The sequence below is a fragment of the Dendropsophus ebraccatus genome, chromosome 10 (assembly GCF_027789765.1).
Source record: "Dendropsophus ebraccatus isolate aDenEbr1 chromosome 10, aDenEbr1.pat, whole genome shotgun sequence".
Lineage (NCBI taxonomy): Eukaryota > Metazoa > Chordata > Amphibia > Anura > Hylidae > Dendropsophus > Dendropsophus ebraccatus.
In genome coordinates, this window is record NC_091463.1 from 6,986,213 (window position 1) to 7,003,656 (window position 17,444).

Consider the following 17,444-nt stretch of genomic DNA (forward strand, 5'->3'; position numbering starts at 1 on the left):
GCAGAATAGTGAGTGCAGCTCTGGAGTATAATACTGGATGTAACTCAGGATCAGTAATGTACACAGTGACCCCACCAGCACAATAGTGAGTGCAGCTCTGGAGTATAATACAGGATGTAACTCAGGATCAGTAATGTATGTACACAGTGACCCCACCAGCAGAATAGTGAGTGCAGCTCTGGAGTATAATACTGGATGTAACTCAGGATCAGTAATGTACACAGTGACCCCACCAGCAGAATAGTGACTGCAGCTCTGGAGTATAATACAGGAGGTCACTCAGGATCAGTAATGTAATGTATGTACACAGTGACCTCACCAGCAGAATAGTGAGTGCAGCTCTGGGGTATAATACAGGAGGTCACTCAGGATTAGTAATGTATGTACAAAGTGACCTCACCAGCAGAACAGTGAGTGCAGCTCGGGAGTATAATACAGGATGTAACTTAGGATCAGTAATGTATGTACACAGTGACCCCACCAGCAGAATAGTGAGTGCAGCTCTGGAGGATAATACAGCAGCAGATAGACCTGTAGAGGGCAGTGTTTCCTCTACCTCATGTTAACTTCTGTTGGGTACACAGCTTCCTGACCTGTCCACATGTCCACCACTCTTCTTACGGAAGCTTCCCATCACCCCAGAACAATGGGGACACCTGTCTGTGTATCCAGCTGATGCCTTGTTCCTGTAGCACAGCAGGAAATCTACTGTCTTGTTATTACAGCTCAGGTAAAGACGGCCGTAACCACCTGTAAAGCCGCTCCATCCCATCCTATAATTGTTCCCCCTTGGCCGAAGGATCTGTCGGCTGCAACAAACACTGAGCCAAGGAAAGTAAGTGGAGCGCTTATCCGTATTCACCGCGGCTCCTGCAGCTAATTAGTAAAGAGGCCGCTGGGCTTTCATGGGGATGAGCGTCGCTCTGAGGGTTTTTTTTTTGTTAATTGTTCCTGCATAAAGAAGCCTAATGACGGTGGAGGAGACGACTTTAGTTCCAATGCTAAATTTGTATAGAAAGGTCACTGGCAATTTATCCAGACTTTCCCTGCGCTGCCGTCAATTAGTGTTCTACCCAAATTAGTACAAGACATGGCGGCCGGAGGAGGGGGTGCAGCGTGCGTGAGTCAAGTTATCCCCAGATGAGGCCGTGCCCCCCGTACAGCTGGGGTTAATGATTGTGGAGGATGGTCCAAATTACTAATGTTTATGCAAACCATAGTCAACAAACACAGTATATATAAATATAATATCAATCACACACACATATTTCTGTATACATATATATACACACACACACACACACACACACATTACATTACTGGGTTACTTCCTGTATTATACCCCAGAGCTGCACTCACTATTCTGCTGGTGGGGTCACTGTGTACATACATTACATTACTGATCCTGAGTTACATCCTGTATTTCTTTTATTAAAATTTTAAACATAATAAATAAATACAGAAATAACGCACCATATCTGACCAGAACAAAACAATAAATAGAAAAATGAAACCATAACATAAACCACCGGTCCATCCCCACACTCATTCCTCCACACAGACAACCCATATACCTATATACAATATATACACACCCATATACAATATATACACCCATATACCTATATACAATATATACACAATATAAACTATTTAGCTAAACATATTAATAAACTATATACACTACTATATACAAACCTATATATACACTACTAAATACTATACACTATACACCTATAAACACACCTATATAAACTACTATATACAATATACCACTATATACTATAAACCTATATAAATAACTAAATGTGAACCCCCTGGCCCAGTTGCATTGTGCACAACCTAATACCACAGACATAATTCTACTCAACCCAACACCAATTAAACAAGACATCATCATTACACAAAAACTAAAACTAAACAAGACACGATACAAAATAATAACCTACAACTAAACAATACATATTATATTTTTAATAATTTTTTTTTTTTTTTTTTTTGGCCCTGAGCTGGTCCCGCATCCCATGCCCCCAGTACATGATCACGGACGTCCATGAACCAGCCCAGGATTTTATATATAATATATATATATATATATATATAAGTCCCAACAAAGTCCTACAGAAGCCCCCTCCCCCCTTTTACCCACCACCCAACCTATCACTAAACCCGAACCCCAGGTGCAAACAAAACATATATAATATATACAGTATATACAATTTTTACAAACATACAAAGACAATCACAATACAAAAATATATATAACATACTAAACCCAACAATAATGAGACTTCTCAGCCCCACACACAGCCTGAAAGCCCAAGTTCAGCGCCTGCAAGCCCCATACTCCAGTATCTCTACAGCACAAAACAAAAGACTAAGGTGCCAGCATCAGCCCACCACCAGGAGAGGAGACGCAGGCTAAGGAACCTTATAGGCAGAGCCCCTCCAAAGACAAGAGGCCCTACCAGCCCCCAGCCTCTCGTACTCCAGAGAGCGCACCTTCACCAGGTCACCGAGTGTGCCCCTAACCACCTCATCCACAGGGGGCGCTGTGCCCCTAACCACCTCATCCACAGGGGGCGCTGTGCCCCTAACCACCTCATCCACAGGGGGCGCTCTGCCCCTAACCACCTCATCCACAGGGGGCGCTGTGCCCCTAACCACCTTATCCACAGGGGGCGCTGTGCCCCTAACCACCTTATCCACAGGGGGCGCTGTGCCCCTAACCACCTCATCCACAGGGGACGCTGTGCCCCTAACCACCTCATCCACAGGGGACGCTGAGCCCCTAACCACCTCATCCACAGGGGGCGCTGTGCCCCTAACCACCTCATCCACAGGGGGCGCTGTGCCCCTAACCACCTCATCCACAGGGGGCGCTGTGCCCCTAACCACCTCATCCACAGGGGGCGCTGTGCCCCTAACCACCTCATCCACAGGGAGCGCTGTGCCCCTAACCACCTCATCCACAGTGGGCGCTGTGCCCCTAACCACCTCATCCACAGGGGGCGCTGTGCCCCTAACCACCTCATCCACAGGGGACGCTGTGCCCCTAACCACCTCATCCACAGGGAGGATTTTACGCTGCGTCGATACTAAACACTGTGCACTCCACGTGTGGTACCTGACCACTATGCTAACCAGGAATATAGTGCTCCAGTCCCAGCCACCAAGGTTTCTGAATGCTCCATACGGTAAGTAACCTCCCTCTTGACTAGGTTCAGTCTATTCCCCCATAACAGCTGGAAGAACACACTGTAGACCCGAGTCCAGAGCGGTTTTGGCAAAATGCAAACACTGCCCAGATATATCAGCAAAGGGAGCAGGAATGTTTTGATCAGGTTAACCCTTTCCCTGAGGGTCAAAGACCAACCCTTCCACTGATCCACCCTCTGAGCGGCGATCTTAAGCCTGCTGTCCCAGTTTTGTTTGGGGTAATCCCCTTGGCCGAATTCGATGCCGAGAATTTTTGCAAACTCCTGGGGCTCTGGAAGGGTGTCTGGGAGATCAAATCCAGGATCTCCACCTCCCAGCCAGAGACTCTCACACTTATCCTGGTTGATCTTGGACCCAGATGCCTCTGAGTAGCGCTTCACCTCTGACATCACACACTGCACCTCCTCTTGCGAGGAGACGAATATGGTGACATCATCGGCGTACGCTACCACCCTCAGAGTGGAATCCGGCACCGCAGGGTCTATTCTCACCCCTGCCAACGGTCCACAATCAATCCTCCTAAGGAAAGGATCAACTGCAAACACGTACAACAGTGGGCTCAAAGGGCAACCCTGACGAACACCAGACCCAACCTCAAAAGAGCGGCCAATCCAACCATTCACAAGCGGGAAACTCTCTGCCCCTGCATACAAGATCTTAAGCCAATCAACAAACCCCCCCGGCAGGCCATATCTCAGAAGGACAGACCAGAGGTACTCGTGGTTAACCCAATCAAACGCTTTTGCCTGATCCAAGGACAGCAAGTACCCCTTCCAGTGACCTGCCCTACCCTGCTCCACAGCCTCCCGGACACCGAGCACAGCACTAAAGGTACTGCGGCCTGGAACAGAGCAATGCTGGGCCCCCGAAAGGAGCTGGGGTGCAAACTTCACCAGCCGATTAAACAGCACTTTTGCCAGAATCTTTCTGTCCACATTGAGAAGCGCTATGGGACGCCAATTCTCAATGCGGGACGGGTCTTTACCCTTTGACAAGATGATCAAGGCTGACCTCCTCATTGACCTCGGCAGAGTGCCCGAGGAGAGAGACTCATTGAATACCTCAGTCAAGAGGGGAACCAAAGTGTCCTTAAAGGTCTTATAGAACTCAGATGTTAAGCCATCTGGACCGGGTGACTTCTTGAGGGCAAGACCATCAATAGCCACCCTGACTTCCTCTTCTTGGATCATCTCTGTCAAAACATCAAGAGAGGGGTCTACCCCTGGTTCAGGGACGGTTTCAGTCAAGAAAGCTGAGGCCTTATCCAGATCTAGATCTTTCCTTCCCAAGAGGTGCGAGTAAAAGGATCTGACGACCTCCAGGATCCCTGATCTGGACCTTTTCAGGGATCCTGTACTATCAATCAGTCCTGAGACTATTTTACTATTCACTGACATCTTGCAGTTTCTGTAAGGGTCGGGCGAGCGGTACTTCCCGTAGTCCCTCTCAAAAACCAAAGATGCGTGCCTATCATACTGGCACCTCAGTAGCAAGGCTTTCACTCTGGAGATATCATCACGACTACCTCCAGTCAAGACAAGACGTTCAAGTTTTTTCCTCAGGCCCTGGTACAGGCGATACCTGTCCAGACTCCTGAGGCTCGAGAGCTGGCGGAAGAATCTCGCAACCCTTTTGTTGAACATCTCCCACCACTCTGACTTACTGCTACAAAGGCCCAGCAATGGTACCTGGCTCTGAAGAAAATCCTCAAAGGACTGTCTTATTTCCGCTTCTTCCAAGAGAGACGAATTGAGCTTCCAGTAGCCTCTACCCATCCGGGGGGTCTCTGTAACATTCAGAGAAAACAAAATTAAACAGTGGTTGGAGAACTCCACCTCAACAACGGAAACCGCTGAAGAGACAGCTTCCTCCTTTAAATAAAACCTGTCTATCCTGGACCTACAACTACCCCTATGATAGGTGAATCCTGCGTGGCCTGGTGTATGCCGGATGTGGACATCCACCAGGCGAGCCTCACTAGCTATACTATTCAGGGCGACGCCATCATAAGTCAGCTTGTCTCTGGAACCTCCCCTATCCTGGGGCCTCGTGACAGCATTGAAGTCCCCTCCAAAGACCACCTGCCGACTTGTAAAAAGATAGGGCTTGATCCTCATAAAGAGACACTTCCGATCCTACTTGGACTGTGGACCATAGATGTTAATAAGGCGAAGTTCTTGTCCCTTCATGACGACGTCTAGAATCAGGCACCTCCCCATTTCTAACTCAATAACCCATCGGCATTCTACCGGTGAGGCAAAAAGGACCGCCACCCCGCTATACGGCTCGGCCGCAAGAGACCAGTAGGAGGGCCCATTCCTCTATTCCCTTCTGGCTTTAAATATAGATGACATGTCTGTTAGCCTGGTCTCCTGCAAAAAGAAAATGTCAGCATTAACGTGGGCAAAATAATCATAGGCCGCAAATCTAGCCGTATCTGACTTAATGCTGGCTACATTAACGGAAGCCAGCGCCAACAGAGAGGGTGCCGCCATCATGGGTGATTGAGTTAGACGGCTTTCTTTTTCCCACTATCCTTTCCATCCTGCCCACCACCTTCTGATGATGGTTTACCTCTCTTTAGTGAAACGGATGTATCCATGTCCCCTTTATTTACATTTACAAAGATGTCGGCTGCCTTGAAGCTCATCCTCAACAGGAGCTCAACAACTTTAGATCTTGGGGGACATGGATCACTGCCTCTCCACCTCATACGGACCACATTCCTTCGGACACCGCCTGGCCCGACTGTTGGGAGAGACCACACAGTTTCCTTACCCCTTTCCTCTCAGAAGGCTGCAAGGCCATACCTCTCTATCAAGAAAGACAGATCAACCTCCCTACCCTCTACATTGATTGTTCTCTCCCCTCTCTTTAAGGCCTGCAGGACACGTCTATGCAAGTCACCATCCCCAGGGGGGCCCGAGGACGAGGAAGGCACCCCACTTCCCCCAGCGGCGACATTTGCATAGCTGCGTGCCGCTGGGGGTGCAACTGGACCAGGCCCTATGCTCCCACCACTAATCTGTGCCCCTTCACCACCCTCCTCCACATAATCCATACCCACACCAATACCACATGTCACACTGCCCCGACCAATGCTGCCTTCCCCCCAACATTAATTCCCCCATTCACGCTGGGTGGACCGGTGTGTTCTGGGACAGAAAGAGATTTTGTACTATCGTCATTGGGTACCAGGACAGGAGCCACCTCCACAGGACAGGCCACTGGTCCCTTAAGAAAGGACCGAACAGCCTGCCTGGACTGTTTAGAGGCAGCCCCTGCCCTATTTCTCCTGGTACCCTCTGCCTCATCAGTACTAGACTCCTCCGCACGATCTGGTCCAGCAACTCCAATACAAAATAAAGGCTTAAGTCCAGTCTTTCTTTTGGGAGGCGAAGACATCTTAGCCCCGGCAGCATCTCGACGATGACACAAAGGAACAGCAGCGCCAAGAGCCACCGGAGATCCCGCAGCTGACACCGGCACACAGCTGCCCCCCCCCCCCCTCCCGTCAGGGAGCGAGCTGATGCAACAGTGTTTTTAAGGTTACTGCCCACCGCTGGGCCATCTCTCCTACCACTGCCCGCCGCTGGGCCAATATAACTGTCAGACCTTACGGCCGGTACCTCACCTGCTCCACCTCTGCTACTGCAAACAGAGATGGAGCTTACCGCTATACTTGACTCCATACTCTTCCCATTCTCCTGCACTGAGTCCACAACAGAACTCAGGCCGGGCTGAGATATGGGGTTCACACAGTGAGCTGACCCCGAGGCCAGTCCGGGGGGCACAGGGAGGGGGGAATATACAAATGTTACCTGCTCCTGAAGCTTGGTAGTCTTTATCTTAGTCTTTCTCGTGACTCCAGGAACTGGATCTGGGCCATCAGCGCCCCTCCCTGGTAACTGGTGTTGCTTTCATCCCCCAAACCGCGGCTAGATGACAATGCTGCTTGCCCTGCAGGGAGCCCACTGTATGGGGTCTGTTGTTGGGGACCCCCGGGTGGATTCGGCTCAACCTCATGTATCTCCGCAGCGTCTCCTTCCTCCTCCACCCGGCTCTCTGGCTGGAGCCTTCTCAGCTCTCTCCGCTTTTCTCTCTCTATTTCTGCAAATCATTCTGTAGTTTCTTTTTAAACGGCCCACTGTTCTCCAAAATAAAAGTTCTCTTTTTCACTATCTTTTTGATGTCAGCTTTCAGACGCTCCATTTTCGCTGATAACTCAGCCTTTTGCTGCTTAGAAGCAGTGTCCATTAATGCTTTTACAGCACATACCTCCTCCTGGAGCTTGTACCGGTTGTCCCGGTGTCTTTATATCCATGGAGGCCCGCAGCAATTCGGAGGCCATAGCACTGCCCCGTCTCTTGGGACCGCTCCACCCCCCAATCTTCCTCCACACCTCCATGGGCAGACTGCCTTGCTCCAGGAGGAGTGTCACTGCTCACACTGTCATGGCTTGGTTCCACAGCCACTGTAGAACTGCTGGCACTTGTAGTACCACAGCTGGTTGTAGCCTTGCGGCTACCCTTTGTCACCTCTGGTTCAGGGGCGGCTGGAGAAGCATCGCTGCACCTCCTAGCAGACCGCCTCAGCCCTTGTACCTCTGATGGACCTCCTGATGGTGTTCCCTCTGCCGTTGGTCGCTGGATTCCTCTGCCCCCCATGGACCTGGTTCGGGGGACAGGAGTTGGGGCTCTCCTTGCCTTGCTCATACCTGGGCCTGCACCCCCCTCCTGGGGAGAAGGGGATGCACCCCGAAGAAAACGAAGTCCAGGCTTCCCTCCAAATGCACAGAGCACACCAAACGATCCTCACAGCACAAACAGGTAACAGGAAGAAGCTCCCTCTAGTGGCCAGTACTCTCCAGAGGTGCACTCACTATTATGCTGGTGGGGTCACTGTGTACATACATTACATTAATGATCCTTTACATCCTGTATTATACTCCAGAGCTACACTCACTATTCTGCTGGTGGGGTCACTGTGTACATACATTACATTACTAATCCTGAGTTACATCCTGTATTATACTCCAGAGCTGCACTCACTATTCTGCTGGTGCAGTCACTGTGTACATACATTACATTACTGATCCTGAGTTACATCCTGTATTATACTCCAGAGCTGCACTCACTATTCTGCTGGTGAGGTCACTGTGTACATTACTAATCCTGAGTTACATCCTGTATTATACTCCAGAGCTGCACTCACTATTCTGCTGGTGGGGTCACTGTGTACATACATTACTGATCCTGAGTTACATCCTGTATTATACTCCAGAGCTGCAGTCACTATTCTGCTGGTGAGGTCATTGTGTACATACATTACATTACTGATCCTGAGTTACATCCTGTATTATACTCCAGAGCTGCAGTCACTATTCTGCTGGTGAGGTCATTGTGTACATACATTACTAATCATGTACTGATCCTGAGTTACATCCTGTGTTCAGACATTTTTCACATATGGAGTTAACAAAATTTCACCAAAAATTATTCCAAACTCTGAAAAGAAGAAATAGTTTGTTGGTCGGTGTTGTGTTGTGGCGTTGGGTGGCAGAGTTATAGGCTGCAGAGCAGTAATCCCAGCAGGCTGCAAAGGGAATTTGTACCAAGGAAGAAGACCTGTGAGGGGAGCCGTCATTTGTCACCTATTATCGTGGCGGTGTGTGGGGCGACCTGTGATAGTCTGCAGAGGATGTGCCGCCCCTCCCCCGCTCTGCATATATAGATATTGTAATGTTACTCTAACAAATAGCTGTCTGGAGCGGAAGGCTTATCAAGAGCTAAATAAGGGCCGCGCCGTGAGCCGAATGGCGCTGGAAAGGCCTCAGCGCTGTCATTGATTTCCTCGCAAGAAAAAAATTGCCTCTGGCTACTGAACCGAATTAGTAGTCACTGATGACCAATTATTTCTGCCCACAGTGAGCCGAGCGGCAGACTAAGACTCCAGTTTGTCAGACCCAAGGCTCCTGGCGTCTCCAACACCTTTCAAGGCTCCTTCTATCTCTCCTCCTCTCATGACTTCTCGCCTCGCCGCAACTTTTTTCTATTTTTTTTCTATTTTTTTTTTTTTTTTTTTTTATCTGGAAGTTTTAATGAGCTGGCGGATATGATGATGACCTGCCATAAATGGCGCCCTTCTATCCTCGGTGGAGCTTTATTTGGCAAGGAAGGCGAACGAGCACACAAATCCGAAGTGTCAGCTTTCATACAGGCGCGCGCACAACCCTCGTAAGGAAGGTGTCACTTTAATGCTTTCTCGGATTATAATTTTCCGCTTTATGGCGGCCCCCCGGTGCCCGCTATCTTCCCGCGTGCTCCAGATGGATGGCATCCGGCTTTTATGTTTCTAGTCACCGGCCTAACCTTCTCTCCCCAGCCGGAAGGGGGGCTGTGTGATATCTGCGGGGTCTGGAGGACCGGCAGACATGGGGTTAAACCTGCACAAGGACGAAGCTTCCTCCTGAATGGCGTCCAGATGGGGGGGTGTATAACATTCACTGCTTTATGTGTGTGGTATTAGAGAGATACATGTGCACCCGCTTATACACCAATCCCACCATACATAGTGACCAATTACTACCACTACCATCTCCTTATAGACTACACTTGGGTTCCCTGCTGGGCTAGAGGTTAAATACCCGCTGTCTAGTGTGTGAGAGTGGCCATGCACAACAAGACATTGTCCCAGCTTTTCAATGAAGGTGGTATTCTAATTAATCAGTATACAGGTGTTCTAATGTCGGGGTCCTCTGTCCCCACAGGAGATATGCCGTCACCAAGGGTGTATGGAGGGGGGCCGGAGGGAGGGGACAAGTTAAAGGGGACAGAGGAGTCTAGAGGGAGGTAAAAGGAGTCAAAGGGGACAGAGGAGTCTTAAGGGAGAGGAACGAGGGGTCTGAAGGGAGGGGACAGGCGTCAAAGGGGACAGAGGAGTCTGTGGGAAGGGGACAGAGGGGTCTGAAGGGAGGAAAGGGACAGAGGGGTCTGAAGGGAGGAAAGGGACAGAGGGGTCTGGGGGAAAGGGACAGAGGGGACTGGAGGAAGAGGGCAGGATTCAAAGGGGATAGAGTGGTCTGTAGGGAGGAAACAGCGGAGTCTGGAGGGAGGGGCCAAGGGTCTGATAGAAGACAGAGGGAGGAAGGGGGCAGAGGCTGAATGTGCATGTATAGGAGGGAAAACCTCTGGCTTAGTAAATCTTTGGCTGACACCATTGTAGCTGTCACCTCTCCGGGCTCCTTTGACTGACTCCTCTGACAGGAAGCTGCTCCCCTCAGGCTGAACGCATTCAGCTTCCCTCTCGTATAGATCAGGGCATCCGTATACCACATATATTGTTTGTTAATTATGCTCCCTGGATAGTTAGGAAATAAGGGACACTGGGCAATTGCCTGGTTTAACCCCTCGAGCCCCAGCCCTGAAATATAAGAGCAGCGGATTTCACAGTACAGAGAAACACATGTGCAGTGCTGTAAAATAATACAAAAAAAAATGTGCCACATACCGCCTCATTCCCCAGCACCAGGGGGCGCCCTCATCCTCTCCACCACTGACACCCATACACCAGGGGGTGCCCTCATCCTCTCCACCACTGACACCCATACACCAGGGGGCGCCCTCATCCTCTCCACCACTGACACCCATACACCAGGGGGCGCCCTCATCCTCTCCACCACTGACACCCATACACCAGGGGGCGCCCTCATCCTCTCCACCACTGACACCCATACACCAGGGGGCGCCCTCATCCTCTCCACCACTGACACCCATACACCAGGGGGCGCCCTCATCCTCTCCACCACTGACACCCATACACCAGGGGGCGTCCTCATCCTCTCCACCACTGACACCCATACACCAGGGGGTGCCCTCATCATCTGCACCACTGACACCCATACACCAGGGGGCGCCCTCATCATCTGCACCACTGACACCCATACACCAGGGGGCGCCCTCATCCTCTCCACCACTGACACCCATACACCAGGGGGTGCCCTCATCATCTGCACCACTGACACCCATACACCAGGGGGCGCCCTCATCATCTGCACCACTGACACCCATACACCAGGGGGCGCCCTCATCCTCTCCACCACTGACACCCATACACCAGGGGGTGCCCTCATCATCTGCACCACTGACACCCATACACCAGGGGGCGCCCTCATCATCTGCAACACTGACACCCATACACCAGGGGGCGCCCTCATCATCTGCACCACTGATGCCCATACACCAGGGGGCGTCCTCATCATCTGCACATTGTAACACATGTAATCTGGATTAGTGCAATGGCAACAGCTGATGCACAATGCCAGGCAGCTGGGCACCACACCAGAGGCTTACAGGCGGCAGCACTGGCATTGGGCAATCATTGAGAGAGCTGTCTCCTCTAATCTGCAGACGGTGCGGTGTCTGGGGGGGCCGTGTGTGCAGGAGCCAGGGTCCCCCTCATCTGCATCATTAGAACAACACCGCCATAGATTAGCCGCTTGTGTTGCATGCAGAGCGCAGTAATGAAGTAATAACCGGCACTGCGGGGGTGACGAACACAGCTCGGCTACATGATACCGCAGCAGAGACGGCTCCTCTGATGTACAGAAAGCAAGGACGAGCCATGGTACCTCCGGCTGAGACTCAATCACAGCAAAGAGTCCTCAACTATTATAACAATATAAGAGTACACTGAAGTTCATAATCACCCGTATTAACCCAACCAGGCGAGGTCCCAGCAGTGTAAGGGAAGCGGAATGTCAGCCAATGCCGCTATCTGTATGATCATGTGATCCGAGGGTAGATGGGATCTAATGACTGTGTGTGTGTATATAAATGACTGTATATATCTGTATTATCATGTGATCGGTCGGTATGTGGGATCTAATGACTGTGTATATATCTGTATGATTATGTGATAGGTCAGTATGTGGGATCTGATGACTGTGTATATATCTGTATGATTATGTGATCGGTCGGTATGTGGGATCTGATGACTGTATATATCTGTATGATCATGTGATCGGTCAGTATGTGGGATCTGATTACTGTATATATCTGTATTATCATGTGATCGGTCAGTATGTGGGATCTGATTACTGTATATATCTGTATTATCATGTGATCGGTCAGTATGTGGGATCTGATTACTGTATATATCTGTATTATCATGTGATCGGTCAGTATGTGGGATCTGATGACTGTGTATATATCTGTATGATCATGTGATCGGTCGGTATGAGGGATCTGATGACTGTATATATCTGTATTATCATGTGATCGGTCAGTATGTGGGATCTGATGACTGTATATATCTGTATTATCATGTGATCGGTCAGTATGTGGGATCTGATGACTGTGTATATATCTGTATGATCATGTGATCGGTCGGTATGAGGGATCTGATGACTGTATATATCTGTATTATCATGTGATCGGTCAGTATGTGGGATCTGATGACTGTATATATCTGTATTATCATGTGACTGGTCAGTATGTGGGATCTGATTACTGTATATATATCTGTATTATCATGTGATCGGTCAGTATGTGGGATCTGATGACTGTATATATCTGTATTATCATGTGACTGGTCAGTATGTGGGATCTGATGACTGTATATCTGTTCCAGGCCATCCACTCCCATATATGACCTCATAGAGCATAAGTACCAGCAGCTTTGGCTCGAGCAGCAGCAACAAGCCAGCGAGGCCCTACGCATCAAGTCCAAAGAGAAGGTAGGTGACAGCAGGTAGAAGATAAGATGGCCCAAAGGCCGAGGCTCCACCACTGAGAGCAAACCTGTCCTAATCCCCATCCGCATTAAAGGGGAATCCAGCCCTACAAAAACATGGCTGCTGTCTTCCAGAGACAGCACTGCTCTTGTCTCCAGTTCAGGTGCGGTTAAGCTCCATTCACTGCAATGATACTGAGTTACAAAACCTGCCCCCAAACTGGAGACCAGATCGGTGCGGTCTCTGGAAGTGGCCATGTTTTTGTAGCACTGGAGAACCCCTTTCTACATCAGTGGAGTTGCCCGCATCTGTCAGGGCATGCTGGGAGTTGTAGTTTCACAACAGCTACAGAGCCCCAGGTTGGAGACCATTGCAGAAGACTGTCAGCGATGACTGTCTGAGACCCTCCAGCAGCGGGGGGCCGCATTGCTTGTAGCTTTCAGGGTGAGGTGCAGACTATGGGACCCTCTGGTATTAGCTAAACATCCCCTTTAAGCGCCCTCTGCCCGCACTAAATCCTGTTACATAATCACAGTGTTTGGGCCATCTTTTTTTAAGCTAAAGTGGTATAATAAGCGCTAACCGGGATTAACGTGTGAGCGGTTAGAGGGGATAAAGACGTTTTATGCCGGTCCGAGGCGTCTGGTAATATTTAAATAGCCCTTAAGAGCGGCCAATGACTGGTTTATATGGTAATGGCAGGAATAAGAGCGCCATTAATGGGGTAATAAGCGATTTCTGTGGGAGTTTACGGCATCTGCATATGATGTTTTATGGTTTAAGTGCAGGACGGCGCGGCTTGTTTAATTAGCAGCGAGTTTACGGCAGACGTGTCAGGAGATTACTTACTGCCGGAGGAGGAGAGCCCGGGATCATTCTTTAATGTGACAAGAGGCTTGTTTTGTATGGAGCAGGGAGGGGGGGGGGGGGGTAGACCCTGCACTACAGCCCCTCTAATATAATAAGACCGACCCCTCCTGTAAGATGGAGGCCGAGAGATCACCGACACTGAGGAACCCGAATATCAACATAGGAGACACAGAATTCCTACATTATTGAGCTGTATTATACTCCAGAGCTGCACTCACTATTCTGCTGGTGCGGTCACTGTGTACATACATTACATTACTGATCCTGAGTTACATCCTGTATTATACCCCAGAGCTGCGCTCACTATTCTGCTGGTGGGGTCACTGTGTACTTACATTACATTACTGATCCTGAGTTACATCCTGTATTATACCCCAGAGCTGCACTCACTATTCTGCTAGTGGGGTCACTGTGTACATACATTACTGATCCTGTACTGAGTGACCTCTGACCCCTGTATATCACCTATATACCCTCTGTGTATCATCCTCAGATCCAGCTGCGGAAGGTCCAGGACACAAGGACCACACAGCTCCGGAGGTATCAGCCGCCGGCAGACCCGGCCCCTCTTTGGAAGTTGTCTCGGTTTGAGAAGGTTTGTGTTTCCTCAGATGTTATGCATTAGTTCTGCATTTTCACCATCTCTGCTTGCTGTTGTTGTACTAGAAGATTCTTCTTTTCCTCTAAAGTGTTATCCTGCACTAACACATTGTAACAAGCTGAGCAGCTGTGACAGCAGGACTGGGATCAGGGAGGATGTGTAGCCTCCGGTATAGGCAGCAGATTCATGAGAAAACCGTATTCTAGACAGTTCCTAATTTTTACAATCCCTAATCCTGCCCTTAACTCCTCAGTGTGTCTGCTCCTCACCTGTCCTAACCCGGTGTCAGTAAGGATCGTCCCAGTCAGTAAGAGAACCTGGTGTTAGTAAGGATCGTCCTGTCAGTACAATAACCCGGTGTCAGTAAGAATCCTCCTCTGTCAGTAAAATAACCCGATGTCAGTAAAGATAACCCAGTGTCAGCATTCAGTAAGGTGTCAGTAAGAATCATCCTCTTTCAGTAAGATAACCTGATGTCAGTAAAGATTGTCCCCTGTCCGTAAAGTATCAGTAAGGATCATACTCTGTCAGTAAGATAACCCAATGTCAGTAAGAATAGTCCTCTGTTAGTAGGGTGTCAGTAAGGATCGTCCTCTGTCAGAAAGATAACCCGGTGTCAGTAAGAATCGTCCTCTGTCAGTAAGATAACCAGATTTCAGTTAGGATTGCCCTCTTGTCTGTAAGATAACCCAATTTCAGTAAGGATCGCCGACTGAAAGGTGTCAGAAAGATAAGCCGCTGTCAGTAAGGATCATCCTCTGTCAGTAAGATAAGCCAATGTCAGTAAGGATCTTTCTCTGTCAGTAAGAATCGTCCTCTGTCAGTAAGATAACCAGATTTCAGTTAGGATTGCCCTCTTGTCTGTAAGATAACCCAATTTCAGTAAGGATAGCCGACTGAAAGGTGTCAGAAAGATAAGCCGATGTCCGTAAGAATCGTCCTCTGTCAGTAAGGATCGTCCTCTGTAAGGTGTCAGTAAGATAACCTAGTGCTAGTAAGAATCACCCTTTGTCAGTAAGGATTGTCTTCTTTCAGTAAGGTGTCAGTAAGTATATTCCTTAGTCAGTAAGATAACATGTCAATAAGGATCATCCTCTGTCAGTAAGGGTCGTCTTCTGTCAGTAAGATAACCTGGTGTCAGTAAGCGTCGTCCTCTGACAGTAAGATAACCCGGTGTCTGTAAGGGTCGTCCTCTGTAAGGTGTCAGTAAGGGTCATCCTCTGTAAGGTGTCAGTAGGGTTGTCCTCTGTCAGTAAGGGTCGTCCTCTGTAGGGGTCGTCCTTTGTCAGCAGGTGTCAGCAAGGATCGTCCTCTGTCAGTAAGGTGTCAGTAAGTGTCGTCCTCTGTAAGGTGTCAGTATGGGTCATCCGGTGTCAGTAAGGGTCGTCCTCTATCAGTAAGGTATCAGTAAGGGTCGTCCTCTATAAGGTGTCAGTATGGGTCGTCTGGTGTCAGTAAGGGTCGTCCTCTGTAAGTTGTCAGTAAGGGTCGTCCTCTATCAGTAAGGTATCAGTAAGGGTCGTCCTCTGTAAGGTGTCAGTAAAGGTAGTCCTCTGTCAGTAAGGTATCAGTAAGGGTCGTCCCCTGTAAGATCTCAGTATGGGTCATCCGGTGTCAGTAAGGGTCGTCCCCTGTAAGGTCTCAGTATGGGTCATCCGGTGTCAGTAAGGGTCGTCTTCTGTCAGTAAGGTGTCAGTAAGGGTCGTCCTCTGTAAGGTGTCAGCAAGGATCGTCCTCTGTCAGTAAGGTGTTACTAAGTGTCGTCCTCTGTCAGTAAGGTGTCAGTAAGTGTCGTCCTCTGTAAGGTGTGAGTATGGGTCATCCGGTGTCAGTAAGGGTCGTCCTCTGTAAGGTGTCAGTATGGGTCATCCGGTGTCAGTAAGGGTCGTCCTCTATCAGTAAGGGTCATCCTCTGTAAGGTGTCAGTATGGGTCGTCTGGTGTCAGTAAGGGTCGTCCTCTATCAGTAAGGTATCAGTAAGGGTCGTCCTCTGTAAGGTGTCAGTAAAGGTAGTCCTCTGTCAGTAAGGTATCAGTAAGGGTTGTCCTCTGTAAGGTGTCAGTATGGGTCGTCTTCTGTCAGTAAGGTATCAGTAAGGGTCGTCTTCTGTAAGGTGTCAGTAAGGGTCATCCTCTGTCAGTAAGGTATCAGTAAGGGTCATCCTCTGTAAGGTGTCAGTAAGGGTCGTCCTCTGTAAGGTGTCAGTAAGGGTCGTCCTCTATCAGTAAGGTGTCAGTAAGGGTCGTCCTCTGTCAGTAAGGTATCAGTAAGGGTCGTCTTCTGTAAGGTGTCAGTAAGGGTCGTCCTCTGGCAGTAAGATAACCCAGTGTCAGTAAGATCTTGTTGCCGGCATCAGGCTGACAGACATTACACCTTCCTCCCAGCTGCCCATACACTGGAGCAGTCATCCATCCCGCGAGGTTCTCCCACTGCCTTCCTCTCTGACAGCCCCGGCCTGTCATGATAAAGGAGGCCTCCGCCACGCGAACCTTCTTCCACCTTGATCCGCTCCATTAACATATGTCAGTGATCATTTATAATCCCCTGAGATGTCGCCACCGCTGCGTCTTCTGCTCAGATCAGAGGCGGACAGCGCCAAACAGATTGAGGGAGTGGAGGGGGGGCAGATGTCATCCTCCCCCTGCACCTATACATCTATACATCACTGTGATGAGGGAGACTGTCAGACCCTCACGTGGCTGCCAGGTGGAGACGGGCAGCCGCGCTGCCAGCTAGGGGAAGAGGAGGCCGGATCCTGCTGTCATCTCAGAGTAAGAGTTCCCAGTCCCTGACAGCAAGCAGAGGCTGAGCCCATACACATAATTGTATCTGATCCAAGCAATGTTCTGTGGGCTCCAGACTGACACATTGTAACAAACCTCAGGAGAGCACTGTGTGCTGCACATATGGTTCGCTCTAGAGATCTAAACCAGACACGACTGTAGCAAAGTCTCAGCTGTGAGAAGTGTCTGGGCAGTGGGAGGTGTCTGCCTCTGCTTGCTGTCAGGGAATGGGAGAGAA

At 49.5% G+C, this 17,444-nt stretch overlaps 2 protein-coding genes across 5 annotated transcripts in view; both read left to right on the forward strand.

The window, feature by feature from the left end:
- The window catches only part of GTF3C4 (general transcription factor IIIC subunit 4), a 660,517-nt gene that overhangs the window by 535,599 nt on the left and 107,474 nt on the right, over positions 1 to 17,444 (forward strand). The window lies entirely within an intron of this gene.
- Positions 1 to 17,444, forward strand: part of CFAP77 (cilia and flagella associated protein 77) — a 79,490-nt gene that overhangs the window by 56,732 nt on the left and 5,314 nt on the right. For all 4 annotated transcript variants that reach the window (XM_069986450.1, XM_069986451.1, XM_069986452.1 and 1 more), the window contains exons 4-5: positions 12,850 to 12,955; positions 14,316 to 14,417. In XM_069986450.1, the coding sequence (XP_069842551.1) occupies positions 12,850 to 12,955; positions 14,316 to 14,417 (208 nt within the window). The remainder of the gene's footprint in view (positions 1 to 12,849; positions 12,956 to 14,315; positions 14,418 to 17,444) is intronic.